The 21,005-nt window shown below is 42.5% G+C and overlaps 1 protein-coding gene across 3 annotated transcripts in view; it reads left to right on the top strand.

The window, feature by feature from the left end:
* Window positions 1-21,005, top strand: part of SPOCK1 (SPARC/osteonectin, cwcv and kazal like domains proteoglycan 1) — a 257,804-nt gene that overhangs the window by 231,454 nt on the left and 5,345 nt on the right. For all 3 annotated transcript variants that reach the window (XM_015293953.4, XM_040647227.2, XM_046900473.1), the window contains 3 exons: window positions 8,826-8,942; window positions 16,132-16,353; window positions 16,945-17,007. In XM_015293953.4, coding sequence (XP_015149439.3) covers window positions 8,826-8,942; window positions 16,132-16,353; window positions 16,945-17,007 — 402 coding nt within the window. The remainder of the gene's footprint in view (window positions 1-8,825; window positions 8,943-16,131; window positions 16,354-16,944; window positions 17,008-21,005) is intronic.

Raw genomic sequence — 21,005 nt, 5'->3', positions numbered from 1 at the left:
AGGTTGTTTTTTTTTTTTTACCTACAGTCCTCCTTGACACTCAGCTCAGCTTGGCTGTTCTCTTTTTAATCCCAGAGAAGTTTGGCTGTGCATTAGCAGTACCCCAACTCTTCAGTCCGGGAGAAGAGACCATAAGGCTGAAGCATCAACTCAGCTGAACATACCTTGTTAGCAATTAAGACACACCAAGTTCTGGAGGAGATGTCCTCCCTCTTTGCACACCCAGCAGAGGTCCCAGCACCTGGGGAGGTCTCCTGCTGCTCGCACACACGAGGCAGCCACCAACCAGCAGCCAAACCTCTGTTTGCAGTGCACTTCATTCACCTTCAAAATCACATGCAGTGAGAACCGTGTTGCTAAGTGCATTTGTTAACGTGTTGTATTTGATGGACCAGCCAACTCAGACAAGTGTGTTTGCTGATGTATTAATTGCAGTTCACTCCTGGGAAGCTGGTGGCACTTCCCTGCTGTACAACTGGTTCCAAAAATATCCTATTCAGATATAAAATCCATTCAAATTTGATTCTCAAAATATGTTTCTGTACTAAAATTACTCCCTTGCTTTATTGTTTCCCATTGCCCTGAACACTTCATTACTGCTATGTATTTCCTGGCTGGATGTATGCATTTCTTGACTTGGTAAGGTGCAGTAGTGCAGAGATAGCTCTGATTTCCTTCCAGGGGATCTTTGCAACCCACTGGGGAGCTGTGTTGTCTCATTTGCACTTTCTTATTGAATTTCAATCAGCTCTCCCTGCCATTTTCTGGAAGAATTCCCGAGCGACATCTTCAAATAGTTCTAGCCCCATGCTGTCCAACAGCTCCTCATTTGCTCTTCTAGGGCTGTCTGTTTTCTCATTTGAGAATAATTCACCACATGACAACATTTTGCATTAATGAAGCCCTGGTGGTATCAGATGTGGTAACATTCAATAGGGAACGTGGAAAATAAGTACAAGGATATAAACAGCATAAAATAAAAATCAGCTGATGTGCAAAAAAGTTAATGAGGGGGAAAAATAGTTTCTGCCAGCATACGCTGACTCACAAGTGTCTCTCTCTCCATCCTGCCTAAGCATAGACAGATTGGATTTATCTTTCACTTTGCAAAGGTCCCTTAGGAAGCTGGTAGAGATAGTGGGCATCTGCAAGAATGCAGTGAATCTCCTTAGTTGCTTCCTCTTTCTCTTGTATGGTGGAATACCAGCCAGCCACACCTGGCAGAAGGATGTCTTTCTCATAAATTCCTGGGTCCAGCAAGCAGATTTAGGCAGCGTCCTAAGGCACAGCAGGCTGTGAGATGAATGCCAGGTCACAAGGAGCAGTCAGTGTGCTCTCTGGCCCGCTGCAAATGCTGTGTGGTAAAATACACATAGGCTATAAAACAGAGTGCTGCTTTTACATTGCGTACAATATTCTGTACGTAGTTTCTTCGACAGCAGTAGTGGTTGTTACCTTACTGTTCTCTAGCCTGAGCTTTACCTCCACAATAGGCATTGACCAGACCAGGACACAGTGGCATTTAGATCTTGCTAGCCATAAAAATAATAAATTTCCTCATTAAAGCAAATGAAAATAACAATTATTTAAAAGATCCAATGATAACCATAATGCAGGTTGTCACTGGTTTTCTCTTCCATCGCTATGCATTTGCTGACAGAAATGTGCTCTCCACTGATTAGGCTGGAAGGCAGAGCGGGCAGGGATGTGCCAAGGAGATGAATCCTGAAATCCAGCTCCTTTTGTGAAGAGGAGATACAACATAGTTTTTTTCCACTGGTTCTGAGGACTACTAAGGATCAAACCTATTGCTCTTTGCTTTTGTTTGCAGTTGTTTGCTCAGTAGCATGTGCTGAAGCTCTGTAATGCCCATGTCCACCTGGCATGGCCGTATTAAGTGTGACAATCATACAGCAAAGATACTTGGAAATCTAATTCTGGATTTCTGGACTCGGGTTTTTTTTGAACTTACTTATCCTTTCCCCAAACCTCATTTTCTGCCTCCTTTTTCATTTCTTCCGCAGTTCTCACATTTCAGTCAGCCCTGGCTCCTGCTGGTGTACAACGTACTACTGCCACACATCCATTTCCCCCTTAAAAACATTGCAGTTTCTCAGTAGTGCTTCTAGAACTTGAAACAGAAGCTACTTGAGTTGTTTTAATGGTTGGCAGAGAAGGCAAGTAGTTCGTTGGAGAAACACTGTAAGTAAATCTGTTTGTATACGCAGCATAAAAACACAGGTTGCAATTAAAGATATTATTTCAGGTCTTTAACAGAAAGAGTCATATTTTACTACTTAGGTATTCACTGCAGGAATCCTGGAAAGTAAGGGCAAAAAATAAGGGAAACAAATGGTGAAAATGTTTTCTTCTTGTGAAACAATAATAAAATCAGGGAGCTCATTAATTTTAATTTGAAGACATTTACAGAGATGGAGCAGTGTAAGGAGAACAGAACAGAACTAAGGTAAGCAGTTGTATCCTAGGAGCCTCTGAAGAATTCATGCATTTTAAAGGAATGGTATCAATAATGAATATCCCTGTTTACTATGACACTTCACAAAAATGACCTACTGTCATTATGGTTTCCAATTTAGATTCCTCTGTGATTGCACAAGTCACTGTAAAAATGGCATTTAATTTCATGCATAGCCACGTTTTCAGCCCATTTGTGAGAAATGCTGCACGTGCCTCAGCTCTAACATCGATGTTCTATGATACCATCTTGTAGTTTTACTTTTTCCTCTATATATAATCTTTTAATTTTTGTTCTGGCTGTCGCCTTCCTTTTCTGACTGAACATAAACAGATCTGCCTGTTTCTGCACAAATACTGTCACATTTCTAATTTTACTACCTGAGTTTTGCACTTTGGAGCTCAAGGCCATTTTCATGATGGAAACCAGCAGCTACCCTTATCATCAGCAGCCCGAGCTATTTCACACTATTGTAATTCAGAACAATTTACCGCAGATCGGAATCTAAAATTTCTTGTTCAGCTCTAGAAAGTGGAGCAAAACAACCCCCTGGATCTGTAAAACTTCAGGTTGTCTTTAAGTCTTTCAGCTGTGCCTTTGGAGGGCTCATAAGAAACCCTTCCATCTAATATTCAAATGTGATCATTTGAGTATTCAGTTACCTCACTGTAAACCCAGCCAGGTTTGTTTCTACTCATAATTCCTTATTTAGTCATTCAAACACCTGAAAGCACAGTGCCTGCTAAGCTGTCTGCAGTAAAGTCAGGTACTGATGGCGGCCTCCCATGGGCTCTAAGATGCAGGTTACCAATGCTGCTTTGAAGAGAAACCAATATGCTGTTGTTCTAAGAACAGCGACAGCCACTTGCACACGTTGGCTTGGCCAATGTTTGACAGGTCCCAACTAAATGCAAGTGGAGCACTTTCTCTGAGACAGCACCAAAGACACTGGATGCACACATGGCACTGCATGATGGCTGTGTCTTCCATGTGAAGGACATTTGTTCACAGCAGTCTCTGTAAAATGGGGTGGAAGGAAGGGAGGCATAAGGAGAGATGATGCCTACTGACTTTATCACTCAAAGCACAGCATGAACTTCTGGAAAAGTCATTCCAAGTAGACAGGGTTGTTTTTTTTTTTGTTTTTTTTTTCAGTGGATATAATTCTGTCGATTCCTAACTTTAGGTGACATAGCAGAATTTGAATGAGGACATTAGGATGAGCTATCAGGTGGAACCAGGGAGGCAAAGAACCACACAGGTGATGATACTTAGTAGCTGACATGGCCAAAACCTCAGGAAGGAGGTGGCTCCCACACATCTTCCTGACCAGTTCTGAGTCACCCCCAGCACCGGTATACTTAAGGTGTATTTAAAATGAACCTCCAAGCTTCCTAAGCACCTAACAAAGATGAACTTCCCAGGGTTTTCACAATTAATGCAAGCACAAAAGGAACTAGCATTAAGTACTATGAAAACAGATGTACGCTTTGCCTGCAGCTTTAGAGAGCGAGCTTTGTAGCTCTCAATCTTTGTTTATACAGTTCTAGCTGAGCTTTGTATTTTAAATGTACTGTTTTAAGGGAGCTTCAGATCAAAGCCTATTTTGTCTTCACAATAACTCAGCTGCTCCAGTAATCATCTCAGAGTCAGAACGGCAGGATCCTGGCATCTGCTGCTTTATTTATAAGATGAGGCAAAGCAAGTGACAGAAGGATCAGAGGTGGTTATCAGCATAGGTGTCATCCCTGTGGAAGAATAGCCACAGAACGCCAAAAACGCAGTACGACAAATATACCCGCATAGAACTTCATCATGAAGCGTTGATGATCGTAGGAGAAATTTTAAATGGAAGACCTTCATTTTTTGAACCATCAAGGCACGTTCAGAGTGCAGTGCTGTTTCTTAGAGTAAATAATCTATTCCCTTCTACTTTATAAATATCGTTGTCATAGTACTTCATTTTTTATTATTAGAAGAAGTTGCCTGGAGGGCTCAGCGAAAGGAGCAAATGAGAACATTCCCTCTTAATGAAGAATGGTGAAATAGTTGTGAAGGTCATTATTGCCACAATTGCCTCACCAGAACACCTCAGATAAAACCCCTGGAGTCATCTACAGGTCACATACAGGAGAGTATGTTACATGCATGTGTGTGTACCACACTTGGAGTGGAGTGTTAGCACAGCACTGCATTTATCTCAACGTCTGCTTTCAAATCAGCTCCTGCGGCAGCAGTTGTGCTCTGTGTATTTTGCATGACTGGGAACACAGCCACTCTGATGCATGAAAGCTGACACAATCTTTTCTTACTTCGGTTTTAAAGCTTGCTCCAGTAATCCAAACACATTTAGAAACCATTACAGATGGATTAAATAAGTTGTTGACTTAGATAGTAGAGAGAAAATGTAGAGATGTCAGAGAAAGCATAATTAAAATTGCTATGTTTTCTGTATTGTTTTACAAAGATAATATAAAAATTAGTACAAAAGATAACCATTATTTTCTGTCAATTTCTGCCCTATTATACACCTATATCAAATCTTTTTAAATACTGTTATTACAGTGTTTTAAACTATATGCATTTTACCACATTACTTTGTGCCTGACTGTCATTTTAGATAGTCTTCAAAAATGCAGAAGCAAGACTTCCTTTTTCTTTTGAATTATTGACACTATGTCTGTCCTATTTCTAAGCAGAGGAATATAATATCAGCATTGGACAATGTCATGCTGGTTTGCGTTGTATTTCACAATACACATTTTAATCAAAGCTAAATGGACTTGTCCTCCAGGCTTGCAGCACAAATGACTGAACTGCTTGTTACAACTAATATGTCTTATGAACACAACTCCTATTTTTCTGCTTCTGAGCCAAGCAGCAATGAAGGCCAGTTTCTGTTGATGCATCTACTCCCTCTTGCTGCCCAGGGTAAGCCATGTCTGAAATTTCAGACTTTGGGTTACAGTGGGTTCTCTTGCAGCATTTCCCATTCCTTATTCACATGCTCCATATCAGGAAAGTTGCATCTTTTAAAGACAGAGGCTCAGAATTGGTGACATGTTCTCTAAGCTGAATTCTGCCACCAGGTCAGTTTTCTTTTGCACAGAAAGTGCAATAACTTCCGTAGCTAAATATGCCTTTTACAAAGCTTTTATTTTCTTTCTGCTGAAAATTTCTCTGCATTTGCAGTTTTCTTTCTTCTACGGTACAGAATGTAGCCCAGCTCCCAGGGAATATTGACAGCCTGCACGTTGGCATCCAGGGAATAGGAAATTTGCTTCTCAGTCTTTACCTATGAGACTATTTAGTATTGTAAAACAATAATATGAACCCAAATGGCCAGTCTGTCCTCATTTAATTGGTAAAAATATTGTACCACTTGTATGAATGATGACAACAGTAGCAGTGGTAATGATAAGGCAACAGATTCATGCTGGAGAGATGACTGATAGCAGAGAAATGGAATGATATAAAACAGGTTACACTCTGTGAGGCTGGTTGCAAAGCTTGCTTATTGTGAGGCACAGAGCAATGTATCACTGTAACTTCTTTTCTGAACCACATCATAGACTTCTTGCTTGTCATTCAGTACCAGAATATTATGGCAGCAATCCAGTAATGTACTTCTTCACCATCAAGTTTTGCTTAGAATTACCTACAGTATGAACTATAAGGCTTGTTTTGTAAATGGCTGGAGAGTTTACTGTATTGTATTGCTAGGCTGGAGTAAAAATGGGTGTGAGAGAACATTTCATATTGATTTAATCTTATGCTTCTACAAGTAAGTTCAGCTTTAATGTTGATTTGTGGCACTCAGCACTTCAGTCCCTCCCTGAAAGACTGAAATTAAATATTATATTGTTAATTTTCACAACCAATGTGTATAGAGTAGTATCTGCAGTGCTGAAAAGGTCCATAATGGAAGCGTACCTATAAAAACCCAAGCCTTTACAGCATGCTAATGGCTTTCTATCGGGTCACATTAATGTTTTCTGCTTGATGAAAATAGGTATTTAGCAACAATGCTTTCAGTTTGTTAGGAATAAATAACTACTGGAACAATTGCTTCACCCTGGGGAATAAATCTGCACTTTCAGTGCTTGCTGTTAAATCACTCCATGATTTAGAATGATTCATAGTGGCTGCAGACTCAGATGTGAGGGATTTGGTTGGATCCAGCAGCACATGCATCCTCCTCCCGCATTCACACTGCCTTCGCTCAGACAAGTGACAGATCCGGCTGCTCCTCATAGTCAAAGTCATGGGCTACGCAACAGATGTCATCAAAGCACATCAGCAGTGAGGGATGAGAATTAGCACTACGTGAGGACGTGATGGCAGCAGGCTGGTAAGGCAGAACTGTCAGTGATGTCATTAACAAGGATAAAGTCTGGTGTTTTTTCCCATTCGAAAGGTGCAGAGAAGAAATTGAAGCCAAATTCTCTTATCTCAAAGAAAATACACACAGCAGTGGCAATGCATATTTGCATATGCTTGCACTGTGTCTTCCTCACAGCAGCGGATTTTAAAATGGGTGTTGACAGTTGACTGGACAGACTTCAGTTGCCGAAGCAGAGCTATGAAGAGCTTCTTCCCTTGGAGTTTCTCTTCATCCCAGATTTTTTAATCAGTGCCTCAAGTCGTGCCAATATCCATATTGTCTGCAACCTACATATTCTCTCCTTAAAGATCTTCAAATAGCAAGGGACTCATTATCACATCTATTCCGCCTACAACCCTATTCTTCTCATCTGAGAAATGCTACTTGAAACTTCTATTAATAGTAAAATAGTACACTTTTATACTGTATTTTTCATGAAGAGCGTTCTGAAAAATGCTTTATAACTCAAGCTGATGCAAATTTATATAGGAGGATCTTAGATCTGGGGCTCCTTAGAGCTCTGCTTCCTCATTGCCTGATAACCAAAGGGCTTTACCACCAGAAATAAATACTTCAGTGCTGATTCGTAGATATCCAGCTGGAGTCTGGGCCTGACCATGTCAAACCAATGCCCTCTGAATGAAGTGCCTTAAATTTTGTGTCCCAAAACAAACTGGGAACGATTAGAGACTTCTGAAAATATGCAAATGCAATGAATAGAATAGTGTGGTGAGGTAGAAAGGCAGGATCTTTTCAACCATGCATGGTAGCATTAAAATTAATAAAAGAAATGGGAAATAATACTTTCATATGCAGAGGAAAGTAAGATAGAGGACACGAAATACCTGTAAAGAAACTTAACTGAACTTGGCATTAAATTTTTGCAGTCTTTAAAGAAATTTATTGTCTGCTGCCTATTAACAGAAGTGTTGGTACCCGTTATTTCTGACCCCAAAAGTACTGAGAACACTCAGCGCAGCCATGAGATTTTGGCATGCTCATGGCCATCACTGGAGCAGTGAGTTTCACGTGAGATGACAAGCGTGGGACTGAGCTGATCCCCAGGAAGGTGGAAGGAGGAATATTATGAGGTGCAGTGAATTGGAGAGGACATATTGTGGCTTGCCCTGTGAAGGATATCTGCCTATATGGCATCAAATCGTGCTTTGTACTGCACAGCAGGAATAACAGAATTGCCTGAGCATGTAAATTTTAAACACTACATATGATAAAAAAACAAGAATATTTTTTCTGACAGAAACTGGTGACTAATGCAACTTACTTCCTTAAAAATATTTGCTTTGGATGGACATTAATCTCTTGGCAAAAAAAATCTGGAAATAAAAAATACTATATAATATATTAAAAAAATTTCTCAGTTAAAAAAAAGAAAACGAGCTGTTTTACCCAGCTAAGAAAATGGAACTGACAGCCTTCAGAGGAGGCAAAGTCCCATTTGCAGTAGAGCTAGAGCAGCGTGACAGCTTTCTTTTATATGTATATAAAGAAATAAACGTATTTCCTATAGCTGTGATAATAGCACTATACTAAGTCAAATGTGGTTATAAATTATTCCGAGCATCTTGTTCAAGTGGGATGTCTGGGCAAGAACGGCCCTCCTCCCCATCTGTCTGGCTGATATTTTTCTCTGAAATCCTAACAGGTGAAAACATTTAAGTTAAACAGTCACATGGCTCTGATGGATGGAGAACCTGCAGATAGCTCGTGTCACCGCTCCCATTGCAAATCATGTCAGCTACTGAGGACAAACTCGAGTAAAACTTTCAATTCATTGCGATTTCCATTTTCTTATTAACTTGCATCCTTTCCCCCAGCCTTCTCTTTTACCCCAGGGCTCTTACAAGGAGTTTACAACCATGATTAAATAATATTTTTCCATCAGAATATCTGCTGACAGTTTCTCCGCTGTTTCTCTTGACTCGATCTGATGTGTTCTTTTTCCAGCTTGCACGGACAAGGAGTTGAGGAGTCTCGCTTCGCGACTCAAAGACTGGTTCGGTGCTCTTCATGAGGACGCCAACCGTGTCATCAAGCCAACAAGCTCGGAGACAGCACAAGGCAGTAAGAAAACACCTTTCCAGTTAACACTGATGTTGCAGGCAGCTTTCCAGCCTGGGAGAGCTGATCACAGCTGCTGGTGCCACAATGTCATGTCAGGCAGGTGCCAGCAAGCGAGCAGTTTCACAGGGGAGCTGATCCTGCAAATAAATAGCTGCACTGTTGTCTGGAGGAGCTGCAGTCATTCTGTGCTCTCTCTCTGGCCCTAAGTACTCTAAAAATTGGCAGTCAGAGACAGAGAGACCTGTACAAGTTAGCCAGGCAAATAACTGGGTCCAAAGACTACCGAGGTCACATCTATACTGGTAAATAAAGCTGCTCGGGGACTTCCCCAAGCCCTGAGGTTAGCTGGCATTATATAGTTTGTGTCTGTACAGAAAACTCCATGACCCTCCAAATCAGTGTGGCTGTCCCCAGACACTTCTTGGGGATGGACAACGGTCTCTGCTTGTCCCCAGGTCTTTGCCCAGGGGCATGTGCCAAAAATACAGCACACGAGCAAGCAGTAGATGATGCTAAAACTGAGAAAGGCCCACTTTAGATTTTATTTTACAATTTCTTGCTAATGCCTTGTGTAAGAAAAAGAACAATAACAATATCCAGATAGTAACTACAGAGATGGAATAGCTAAATGATGTGGAAAGCTGGAATCTGTTGTGTCCCAGGTATTTAATAACTGCATCTTTGCTTCCTTTGATAATTTTTTTTTCTTTTTTTAAGAAATGGAGAAAATGAACATTTTAGAGGACATTTTAGTCTCTGTGGGTTAAGCCAACATGACTGATTTTGGTGTCATTTACCCACCAGGGAGAGGAAAGATTCAGATAACGGCAGCAAAAGAGGTCATCTTCATCAGAGAGCAGATGTGAATTTATTTTCTGTAAGGACTCATTAATCCTTTTAAACAGCGTGTCCCAAATCACAGGGGCCCTGGGTTACCAAGTAGGATGCTCAGGTTTTATCTGTCTGTGTGACTCACCTTCAGCTAACTGCCCTCATTCTCTGGGGTGAGCTGCTTAAATCTGGGGTCCACACACACATAATTTCAAGGATTCAGTCAACTGCTCCTTTTACTTTTCTTCTGACCCTTGCACTTAGTTGCACAGTAGTGTGGGACTGGAGAGACTGAACGTGCAGTAGAGCTGACCTAGCACACTGGGATAAGCATCTGCTGTTGGTCCATGTCTGCACTTCCACTCTTGTGCTACTTTTGAGGTTGTGCATGTAGCAGAAATGCTAAGTCATGCCCTGAAGCAGTGATGGAGCACCTGGTGGGAAGGCAGGGCCAGCCCAGGGGAGCACAGGTGCAGGCAGTGCACCTGAGTGCCCAGAAGGGGTGGAGCCAGGATCCACCCTTTCCCAGCCCTCATTTAAGAGTTGGCAGTGGAGGTGAGGGTATCTCCTTGGAGATTCCTGTGTATCTGAGACCTTCCAAAGGTAAGCAGATTTTCTTCTTTTGTTTCTGTGTCTATGCCTGTTGCTCTGGGGCTTATGTTCATTTGCTGCAGCCTAGGATTGTGTCACCATGCTACTTCTGCTGTGCTTTTCATCATGTCATAGCATTTTAGTGTAGCAAGAAATTGCTCTTCCTAAAGAGACAGAATACACCCCAGGCTGTACTGCTCAGAACTATAAGCAAAGCTCATTAATGTCACATAACTGAATCTTAAAAGTAGGTGAGAAAATAAGCCACAATCTATGCAAACTTTTTCATCAGTTCCTTCCTTGAAATAGTATTTTAAGTCAGTGTCTTTAAAAGCATGTGTCCTACATATCTCTTAAACGCTCTTATCATGTAAAGGAAGCTGAACTGTAGCACAGAGACAACTGGATGTGCAGCCAATTACAGCTTTGAGATGTGAATCCCCTTCAGACCCCAACAACAGAAAACTCCAGAGATGGAAAACTTCTTCTAGAGTCCTTCATGCCCAGAAGCACATGAAGTCTTGTTTCATCAGACTTTCAAAAGGCTGCTTCTCATACAGATGGCCCCTGAGCTGCTCAGGAGGAGCTTACCAAAGGCCAAAGATCAGCTCCATCCCTAAAGGTGGTGGTTTTTCACTGAAGCAATTTCAGTCAGAAACTTTCCTGGTAGTTCTGCAGTGTTTGCTGTGATTCACAGAGGAGCTGTTATCTCTTTTCAGTTCAGTTTTATTCCTGGCAGTGCTGATATGAAAGGCTGTGTTAATGACCTTAAAGACTTGATTTCAACAATGTCCATTTTCAGACTGTTGGCTTAGTTTGGCACACTTTCTTATTTTGTATGTGTCAGTTGGAGGAAGAAAAAAACCACAAACTTTCTGAGTTAAGATGCCCAACTCATTTCTAAATACCATAAAACTTAGGCTTGTTTTTCTTTAAGAGATTGCAACAGCTTTCTTGAATGGGTCTACATGTGCCCAACTTGCTCCGGTTCTCTCTGGAAGCCCTGAAAATAGACACAGAGTACGGACAGCAGGATGTGCCTTCCTCTAACATCAGCTTCAAACATTTGTAAGACTGAAAGGCATCTTAAATAGGGCTCAAAATTCAAAATGGAGCTCGTATATCCAAACTGAAAAATACATCCATGTGAATCATGGCAAACAGGGCACACACAGCTCTGGAAATACACTCTGACGCACAACACTGACCTCTTTTTTTACTGCTCTGCATGTCCTCCCTTCCTCACCAGGCTGATCACTTCATTTAAACAGACTGGTTCAGTTCAGTTTGTAGAGTGTTAAAGGCATATACAGACACCCTCAAAGTAATCCATTTTGGGAATGCCCCCGTGGCAGTAAGAGAACAGATGGTGGGATGCAATGACGAAGATGCCTCGGACACATCAGCTGTCTAGAGGAGGTGTTCCAGCAGAGATTTCTCTGTGCTACATTACATTTTCAATATGTTACTGCGAGTGTAAATAAGCTCTTTGAGTGTATTAATTTCACCCCTAGGTGAAGAAAAAAGTGCTTTTTGTTTTTGTTACTTTTTTGGTTTTTACTCAGCTGAAAAGAAAGGGATAAGGGTGAGTCATTGTGCTTCAAATCTCCAGCCTCCATTCAACGTGCTATCTGTGAGATCCCTACAAAGCACTGCAGTCAGGGAGCTCTGTCTTCCACAGTCTTTGTGCAATTGAAATCTCTTCAATAAATAATATCAGTAACTCAGGGACATGCTTTGAAACAAGAAATAATAAAACTAATTAGGTACTAAGATCAGGTTCAAATTGCTCCTGAGCCTGTTGATAATTCATAACGTTCCCAAGTTATATCTAGATAGTTTCTTTAGTTGGAGTGGGAGTTGTTTTTCTTGTACCAGAGATCTATGCAATATAAAGGATCTTTTCTGGGGAACGTTTCTTCTCCTCCTTCCTTTATTTTAAGTGATAGGGGAAATTAGGTTAATTATTCCCCTGCTAGTTTAACTCTAGTATATTTTAATAAAATAAATCTGGCTCATGTAAGTCAACGCTTGAAGAGGGAAAATAATTTTATGTGCCATGAGGTGTGTTTATTTTTAATTATGATTTTCCCTTCAAGTTTTTTTTATTATTATTTAATTCCATTTTAATGCAGAGAAGGTAGAGCGCTGTAAGGCATTACAGGGACATTGAGACTTTCACCATGTAGGTCACCAGTGTGAATTCCTTCCAGAACTCTAGTGACTGAAGGTTGTTAGGATGTTGTATAGCTGTCAGTCAGAATGGGAAGTGCAATGGTTTCAGCCCAGGTCCCAGTGACCAGGTGTCTGGATGAGGGCAACCACCACAATTCATACTAACTGGCATTTGTGTTGGCAGCCTCTGCCAGCAGAAGGGATAGGAAGCCTTCTCCATTCTCTTGCTTCCCACCACAGGAAGTGTAAGGCTGAGCTGATGCACAGAAAAGATCCCAGTGAGGCTGCTGATAGGTCAGGTCTGCTGTGGTAGAATTCCAGCCTGCTAACGGAGCGCTCAACTGACTACAGCATTATGTGGTTTATTTCATCCCACCTGTTGCATCATATTTGTTGAGAGGTGTGTTCTACGACTCCAAAAAGGAGTCAATTCATTCAGCATCACTTGGTCTCACTTGGTCTGATGGGACACAGTGCTCTCCCAGGGAAGCTCTGAGAACCACCTTCCAAAAGCTGCCTGGGCTGCTCGCTAAGGGAGAACATCCGTATTACTGGGTTAGGACTGCACTGCACCCAGCAGTTCATGGATAGCATCTTTTACCAGGAGATACTATGAAGTTGAGGTAGACACTGCTGTTCACCTTCAGCCACATGCTGAAGGACAATTAAAGAATTGGCCTTTTCACTGATAATAACCACCTAGCTGAGGGCTCTCTATTGCACCTACTGCTGTAATATTTAAAGACTTCCAACCCGCGCTGCCTAATATGCAGCACTGTTTAATAGCACAGCCTCTTAAGCCTCATCTGGAACTCCGGTGGCAGGAGTGAAAGCTCCCTTGTTTACAGGAAATTACAATCAAAACCTCTTCATCTAATGTAATTAACTGTCTTCATAAGTGACCTTTCATGATTGTATCTTGCATCCAAGCCCTGATGGTATGTCACAGAGCAGCTTTGCATTCACATCACTCACCATCCAGTAGTCTGCTCCGACAGCTCAGTGTTGAGGGCACAGGGTGGTGGTATCCCTGCGTGCATGTTGTGCACACAGGTTGAGACTTCCAGCAGAGAGCAGAAGTAACCCACAGACACTGAAGGGGGCAAGTTCATGCCAGCATCTCCTACTCTTGCCTTGATCCTTGCCAGTTAGGAGATGGCCTTCAGAGAGCCAGAGAGCTAGACAAAATGTGCCTTGCTGAGCCGCTTGCACAACAGACCTTGTAGCGACTCACCAAAGTGGCACAAAGGCTGTCACCAGAGAGGGCATCTGCAGGAGAAAAGCAGCCAGCAGAACCCATCCATTTCTTCCCTGGAAGCTGTTGAATGGGGCCAGCTGAAGCGTGCAGCGGTCCCACCTCCTCCACACAACTAAATATCATCCCTCGTCTGGCTGACTGCCTTCAAGCTGTCCTGCGGGGTGCAGTACGCACCCCTACGAGGCATCAGCCTCCACACAGCCCTGTGTGCCTCTGAGCTCTGCTAAGGCCAAGTCAGGGTTCTGAAGGCAGTTCACTCAACAAGAGATTGCACAGTGACCAAATCCTACTTGTCTTCTTCAGATGAATTAAATAATTGAAGTGAACAGCCCTAATTGCTTCAGCAAGGCAAGCAGGCTCCCTCCCTACCCCTAGTCATACAGCCTTTTTCTTTTTCACTGTGCTCAAACTCAATTAGATAACATCAGAGGAGATAACAGCACAAAAATGTGATGAAATGTTCAGCATGATCTCTCTCTTCCCTGCCTGCACTGCCTCTAGCCCCGAGGAAATGGTGTCACCCTCTTCCTTTCTCTGAGAAACATGTATTATAAATGACATAAACCTTCCCATTAGTTAACCCTTCTGATTGTTCTCCATGTCACTGACAACCTTCAGCTGCAGTTGCATACAAAACACACAGCTTCCAGCACAAAGCATTGCCCTCCTTTGGATTCATGCTTAAAAATAGCAGGTAGGCTGCAGAGCCTGGACAAACTGTCAGCGTGATTCCAGCAACATCTTAGGTTTCATATTAACAAAGCAGCATCTAGAAATGGGACTTGACACTTACAGCACGGAAGGCTGAGCTTGACCTCGTTCAATGAAAGATGCAACAAAAGGAAAAAGCCCATCAGGCTGCTTCACGTGGCCCATAGCAGAATGAATGGTGCTCAGACATGCTGTGCAGTGTGAGCACATGGTGCCTGGGCAGGAGGTTCAGGTACCCCCTGTGCACATAAATCCTCAGCCAATGTATGCATGTCCTTGCTGAAACTGAGATCCTTATTCTGAGATTTATTAGCGCTAGATAACAAATGTACTCTATTGAATCATAAATAATTTGGAAATTAATCCATGTTTGCACCAAGCATTAAAAATGCAGTGACGGTATGGATTTATAATGCTCTGTCTTGGTCGTGAAAGTAAGCAATGCCACTAGTTTTGTGGAGACTGCAAAATACTGACACATGCATCTCATATACATTGTGGGTATCCATATGCATGACTTGGCCTTCCGGTGGTACTGCTGCTGTTGCAGTCTTTTAAGACTTTGGGCTATTAAAATGAATGATGACGATGGCTTCTAAATTGCTGGAAGAGCAGAATCCTGTTTTGCTGCACAGTCCTGGAGTAGGCAAGAACAAATAGTGATGGTGTGGTGTACAAGATCTCATACAGCTCTGTGGAGCTCCCAGCTGAAGCATGGCCATTCTTCAGAGGGGTTCAAGCAAAAGAGATGCCTCCTCCCGTCTTCCCCCGACTCCCCACAACAGCTCATGGCGGACAAAGGGAAGGCGACTGATGTCATTTACCTGGACTAATGCAAGGCCTTTGACATGGTCCCCCACCACATCCTTATCTCCAAATTGGAGGGATGTGGATTTGATGGGTGGATGACCTGACGGGTAAAGAATTGGTTGAAAGGCCACAGACAGAGGGTGGTGATTAATGGTTCTGTGTCCAGGTGGAGGCTGGTAACAAGCGGCATACCCCAGGGGTCATCTCAATACAGGAAAGATGTTGAGGCCCTGGAACATGTCCAGAGAAGGACACTGAAACTGGTGAGGGGTCTGGAGCATGAGTCTTAGGAGGAGCGGCTGAGGGAGCTGGGATTGTTCAGTCTGGAGAAGAGGAGGCTCAGGGGAGACCTCGTTGCACTCTACAACTTTCTGAAGGGAGGTTGTGATGACGAGGAGTTTGGCCTCTTCTCCCAGGCAACAAACAGGACCCAAGGAAACGGCTGCAAGTTGCACCAGAGGGTGCAAGAGGGTTGGAGATTCATGATCCTTGAGGTCCCTTCCCACACAGGCCATTCTATGATTCTGAGAGACAAGAGCTTGGCTGAGAGGTGGAAGGTGAGATTATGCTAGGAAATAAGTTGATCGGGGAACTAGGAACAGATCCTGGAAACAGGATTTAAGTTGCATTTGGACTCAGCCTGGAAGACAGACTGAAAGCAGTTCGGTCCGAGAATTTTGTTGTGGTTTGACCAAGACAGGTTAATGCTCAGAGTCCAACAAAAAAAAAATGGGATGGCTTCAGCTTAGCAGTGATTACTGTGCAGCAAGCATGCTGGGATTCAGCTGGGGATATTTTCCTGTCTTCTTACAGGATTTGACACCAGCATCCTTCCAATCTGTAAGGACTCCTTAGGCTGGATGTTCAACAAACTCGACATGAACTACGACCTGCTGCTGGATCCCTCAGAGATCAGTGCCATTTATCTCGATAAGTACGAGCCATGCGTCAAACCTCTCTTCAACTCCTGTGACTCCTTCAAAGACGGAAAGCTTTCCAACAATGAGTGGTGTTACTGCTTCCAGAAGCCAGGTGGTGAGTTGTACAGTTTGCAGTACAAAGAGAAGTTGTTTGGGTCTCCCAGAGTTTAAATTTTGATTGACCTCTTTGTAGGGTAATTGGTAGTCAGTTGCATTACAGAGCTCGTGTCTCTAGCTCTGGTGTAAAAGGGCACTGTGTAACAACGCTTAATGTCACAGATGAACTATATTAACATTCCCTGATGATTAAAACAAAGCAGTACTAAGTACCAGCAAACAGTCTAGAAATAGGCTCTATTGCTAATAGAAAGCTCAAGAACATACTCCCTTATTAATGCAGAAATTAGTCTATTAGCAGATAAAAAATTAGAGGCCTGGCAGTTTGTCAGCCTGGTGAAAAGAAAGGAAAAACAATTTAACACTGAAACTGGCCCTCAAACTCTTTTCTCAAACACAGTGTGTTGCAATTACTTTTTTTTAATTAGTAGAGCTAATGACATAAATTTGTTTTGCAGTACAGTACCAGCATATGGGCCTCTTTCATTCCCAGGTGTACCATAGTCTACATTTCATGTCAGCAGTGAATCCAGTCATTAGATTCTGTCCTGTACCATCTGGAAACTGATTCTCATACATTATATTTTAGGTCTTCCTTGCCAGAATGAAATGAATAGAATTCAAAAGCTCAGTAGAGGGAAGAGTCTGCTGGGTAAGTTCGATTACTTGCCATTCATTTACTCAACTAATTAAAGCTTCTGTGATTATTGTAACTTTATATGCAGTAATGGTTTTTCAATTAGAGACTAATGTTTTGCATCAGGAATATGCACCACAGAGTTTAGACCTGACACTATGAAATTAAACAAATCATGAGATAGCAACATACAGAACAGATGTCAGCATGGCAACAGGTTCAGAACTAATTTACAGTGGACCAGAAATATTAAACCTCATCTGAGCAGAGCTTAATATTGTCTTCATCAGCTGGTAGGGCAGCACTAAGCACAGAGGCTGCTCGATACTCATCCTCCCACCTTTGACTGAAGGGGCAGCAGTTCATAGCCAGTGGGTTCGTGGCTTCCTCCAGTCACGGCACAGTATGTGCATACCTTGGGGCTCAGTCTTGTTTAAAAGCATTTCAGCATATTCTGTGTATGTGGTACTCAGACCAAGTCTATGAGAACAGGAACTTACATCATCTCATCTAATGCATCCCACCAGCATGCTCTATGCTCTTTGGTGTAGTAGAATCGTAGAATATCCTGAGTTGGAAGGGACCATCGAGTCTAGCTCCTGGTAGTGCCAGTCCCCCTCTGTGCCAACTACTGGGAGCCTGTATTGGAAATGCTAAGTCATGACCTGAACCAGTGACTGAGGACCTGGTGGGAAGGCAGGGCCAGCCTAGGGAACTCAGGTGTATGCAATGCAGCTGAGCAACTGGAAGGGGTGGAGCCAGCATCCACCCCTTCCCAGCTCTCATTTAAGGGTTGGCAGTGGAGGTGAGGGCATCTACCTGGAGATCCCTGTGTATGTGAGGCCTTCCAAAGGTAAGCAGCTTCCCCCTGGTCCCCCCACCCCACCCCATTCCCCTCCACTCCCTTTGTTTCAGTGTCTATGGGTGCTGCATGTGGGCTTTTCATCATTAGCTGCTGGCAAGACTTTACCACCCTGCTACCATCATTGTACTTTCCATCACATTATAGCATTACAGAGCTTGAACTGATGCATCTCAGGACTTACACTGCTCTGGTAGATATTTAAAATTAGATGAAATAAATCCTTACTAAACATTCAGATGGTCAAACTGAGTAATTTTAAGGTAACCAACTTCATCTCCTAGAACACATTATTACACAGCCTAGAGTTTACATGGTGGATCTCAGTGAAGCTTCTGACCCATAGCATTCATGCACATAGAGTCAAACCATGTGAGGCATCTCAGCACGGATTGAAGTCTGTATGCTTACAGGACAAACAACTTCATCCTGGGAGACAGAGCCTGGCTTGCTGCAGACCCATGCTGCCACCCTTAGTACCATGTCTGTTTTTCACCAGCCTCACCAGCTGTGGCACAGAGCACACACAGCAGCTCTGCTGAAACAAATTTCAGACTTCAGGCTGCTCTTGGACTGTGGTCTGATGTTTCTAGCTACCCGTTAGCAGACCCTGAGCCAATCTCATCTTTGCCAAATCCTGCTGTTCCTAGAAGCTGGTGCTTTGGGTTCAAGGTTCAGGTAACATGAACAATGAACAATTCCAGCTTGGATTCTGTGGTTTAAAATAAGAATGTTCCCAAAGGCCACAGGGACTATGGTTTTGTTCCATCATCTTTTCATAGCACGTTTACATAAAGATTAAGATGTTTCACAGTTACAGCTCCTGCTGGGTATCACTGTGGGAGTGAAGGCAGGATTGATCGCTCTGTTGTGTGTGTGCTACATTCCATAAATGTTTTGCTTTTTTTCATTCAAATGTGTGCCATTGTGGAGGAAACTACTGTGTTGTCAGCCTCATGGGTCTCATGATTTCCAAGGCACCTGAAAGAATAAGAAGCCCAGGTCCTAACAGATAACTTTCACTGTCCCACATTTATTTTATGCATTGCTGTTATTTGCTTAATACAGTAAACATCATCTAGGCTGAAATAAGGGGGTTGTTGCAGTGCAGGGGATAAATAATGATGGTACTGGAGGTAGGCAGCATGCAGGCAGTGGTACTGCACGGCACGGAAAACAGATCACAATAATAAGAGCAAAGTGACTATGTTACAGCAGTGAGAATGGCCCTTCACCACAAATAAACTCAAGTCAACCACATCCAAAAAATAGAGGGTAGAAGTGGGTAAGCTCAACAAACCAAGTGGCAGGCACAGAGTGTTCAACAAGCTAGAAAATAATAGAGAGAAGAGCTTTGTGCCTCACCTGCCTTGAGACTGCCTGCACAACGACACCTGTCTGTGAGATTCTAATCTGATCTCATGGCTATTTATATAGTGGGGAAAAAAATGTCTTTTCACTGAAAAATCATGCAAAGGGAAAGTGAGACACATACATGACAACAACCACCACTTATAGCAACAGCAGAGACTGAAATGAGATGAGTGTTTTCAGAGAAACTCGTCTTTAGTTATTCTCTTTCCTTCTCTGTCTCTGACATACAGAGCACAGCATTTACAGTCTGGACAGCATGCATGAGGAGGATTTCTGTTCATTTGTATCCATTGATAAAAAATGATGACTTTTGATATTTTGTTCTCTCTGTATTTTTCAACACACATGACACTCGCAGCAAAGTACTTCAAAGCCATTGCCATTAGATATGTTGAATTTGGAGGCTTTCAAATAGAGCCGAGCATCCCAGGGGACTGAATTAAAAAGTAAACAGCACTATTCATCTTTTCCTACCAGATTTATCTAGAGTACAATTAACTGCAGAGAGTGTACTTTTAGAGCATACAACTGTGCATCCTGATAATGTTTCTCCCACATCACGAAGGTAATAAATTTCTGCTCCCGTCACTTTTTTTTTTTCTATCTCAGCCCTGTGAATTCAGCTGGCATAATAGCTAATACAGGGAGCTGGCACTTAATTCTGTCTAGCTTTTACCGGTGTGCTTCACTATCTTTAGCATATAATTATTCTTCCCATGTCCTCCAAGGAGTGTTATATAGATAAGGAAAAATGCAAAAAAAAAAAAAAAAAAAAAAAAAAAACCAAAAAAACAGACATAAAGAGGATATAGGTGCAGAAGTGCTGTTCCAGTTTGCAGGGAATCATTAAGTAGGGTGTGGAACAGAGAAAGACAGAGGAAGTGTGATTCCCTGGCCCGAGGCAGGTGGGGGGGAGCAACTAAGGTGAAGTGGTGGGTACTAAAATGGCAGCCCCCCTCTGCAAAGGGCCACAGAGATGGCTGTGCAAGAAACACAGAGAAGGGAGAGGAAACAGAAAGGAAATAGGAATTCCTTTTTCCTTCCAAATTGTTTGGGTGTTCCCAGGTGCCCAATCAAGTTCAGTACCACTGAAAGTTTCCAACCAAAGCCTGTAGGCAGAGCTAATTTGCAATGCACACAGGGGCTGATTTGTGTAGGATTTACAGGATGAATCATCCTTGTGTGCACCACTTGCTCCCAATGATGCTCTGTCCTCACTGGATTATGACCTGCACAGGCTTCTCCCTGATGGCTGGCAAACAGCATGACACCAGGATGCTCAACAGGTATCATCCCAGTGTTACATCCCAATTGGCACATGTTTCCTCTGCAGAAAGAGAAGTGACTTCTACTCTATGCCGTGACCCAAAGCATGAATCCTTTCCACACAATTATGTTGGCATTGAGCCTGGGCTATTTTTTTTTTTAATCTATGTCTTTTACAGTCATCTTGGAACATTTTAGTACATAAACATTTTTTTAATACATAAATATTTTAATTTGAAGATACACAAATTTCTGCTGACACTCAAAGATTTCTCTTCTGATCTTCCAGTCCAACATTACTGGCAATTAAACATTAGAAAAGATCTGTAGTGCAGCAGGCTTGGAAACTCAAGGATTCATTTGATGTATATAAAAAACATGAGATGGACTGACTTCTATTTTTGTGTCTTTTATATGGGAAATTTCACTGCATTTTGGCAGCATGATCTCATTTTTTTTGTGAGAAATGTAGGGGAAATAGCCCCTTTGACACATGAACTGTCTGAAGAGA

The sequence above is a fragment of the Gallus gallus genome, chromosome 13 (genome assembly GCF_016699485.2).
Source record: "Gallus gallus isolate bGalGal1 chromosome 13, bGalGal1.mat.broiler.GRCg7b, whole genome shotgun sequence".
In the NCBI taxonomy this organism is placed as follows: Eukaryota; Metazoa; Chordata; class Aves; order Galliformes; family Phasianidae; genus Gallus; species Gallus gallus.
Note: the sequence above shows the minus strand (reverse complement) of the source record. Positions and strands in the feature narration are given on the sequence as shown.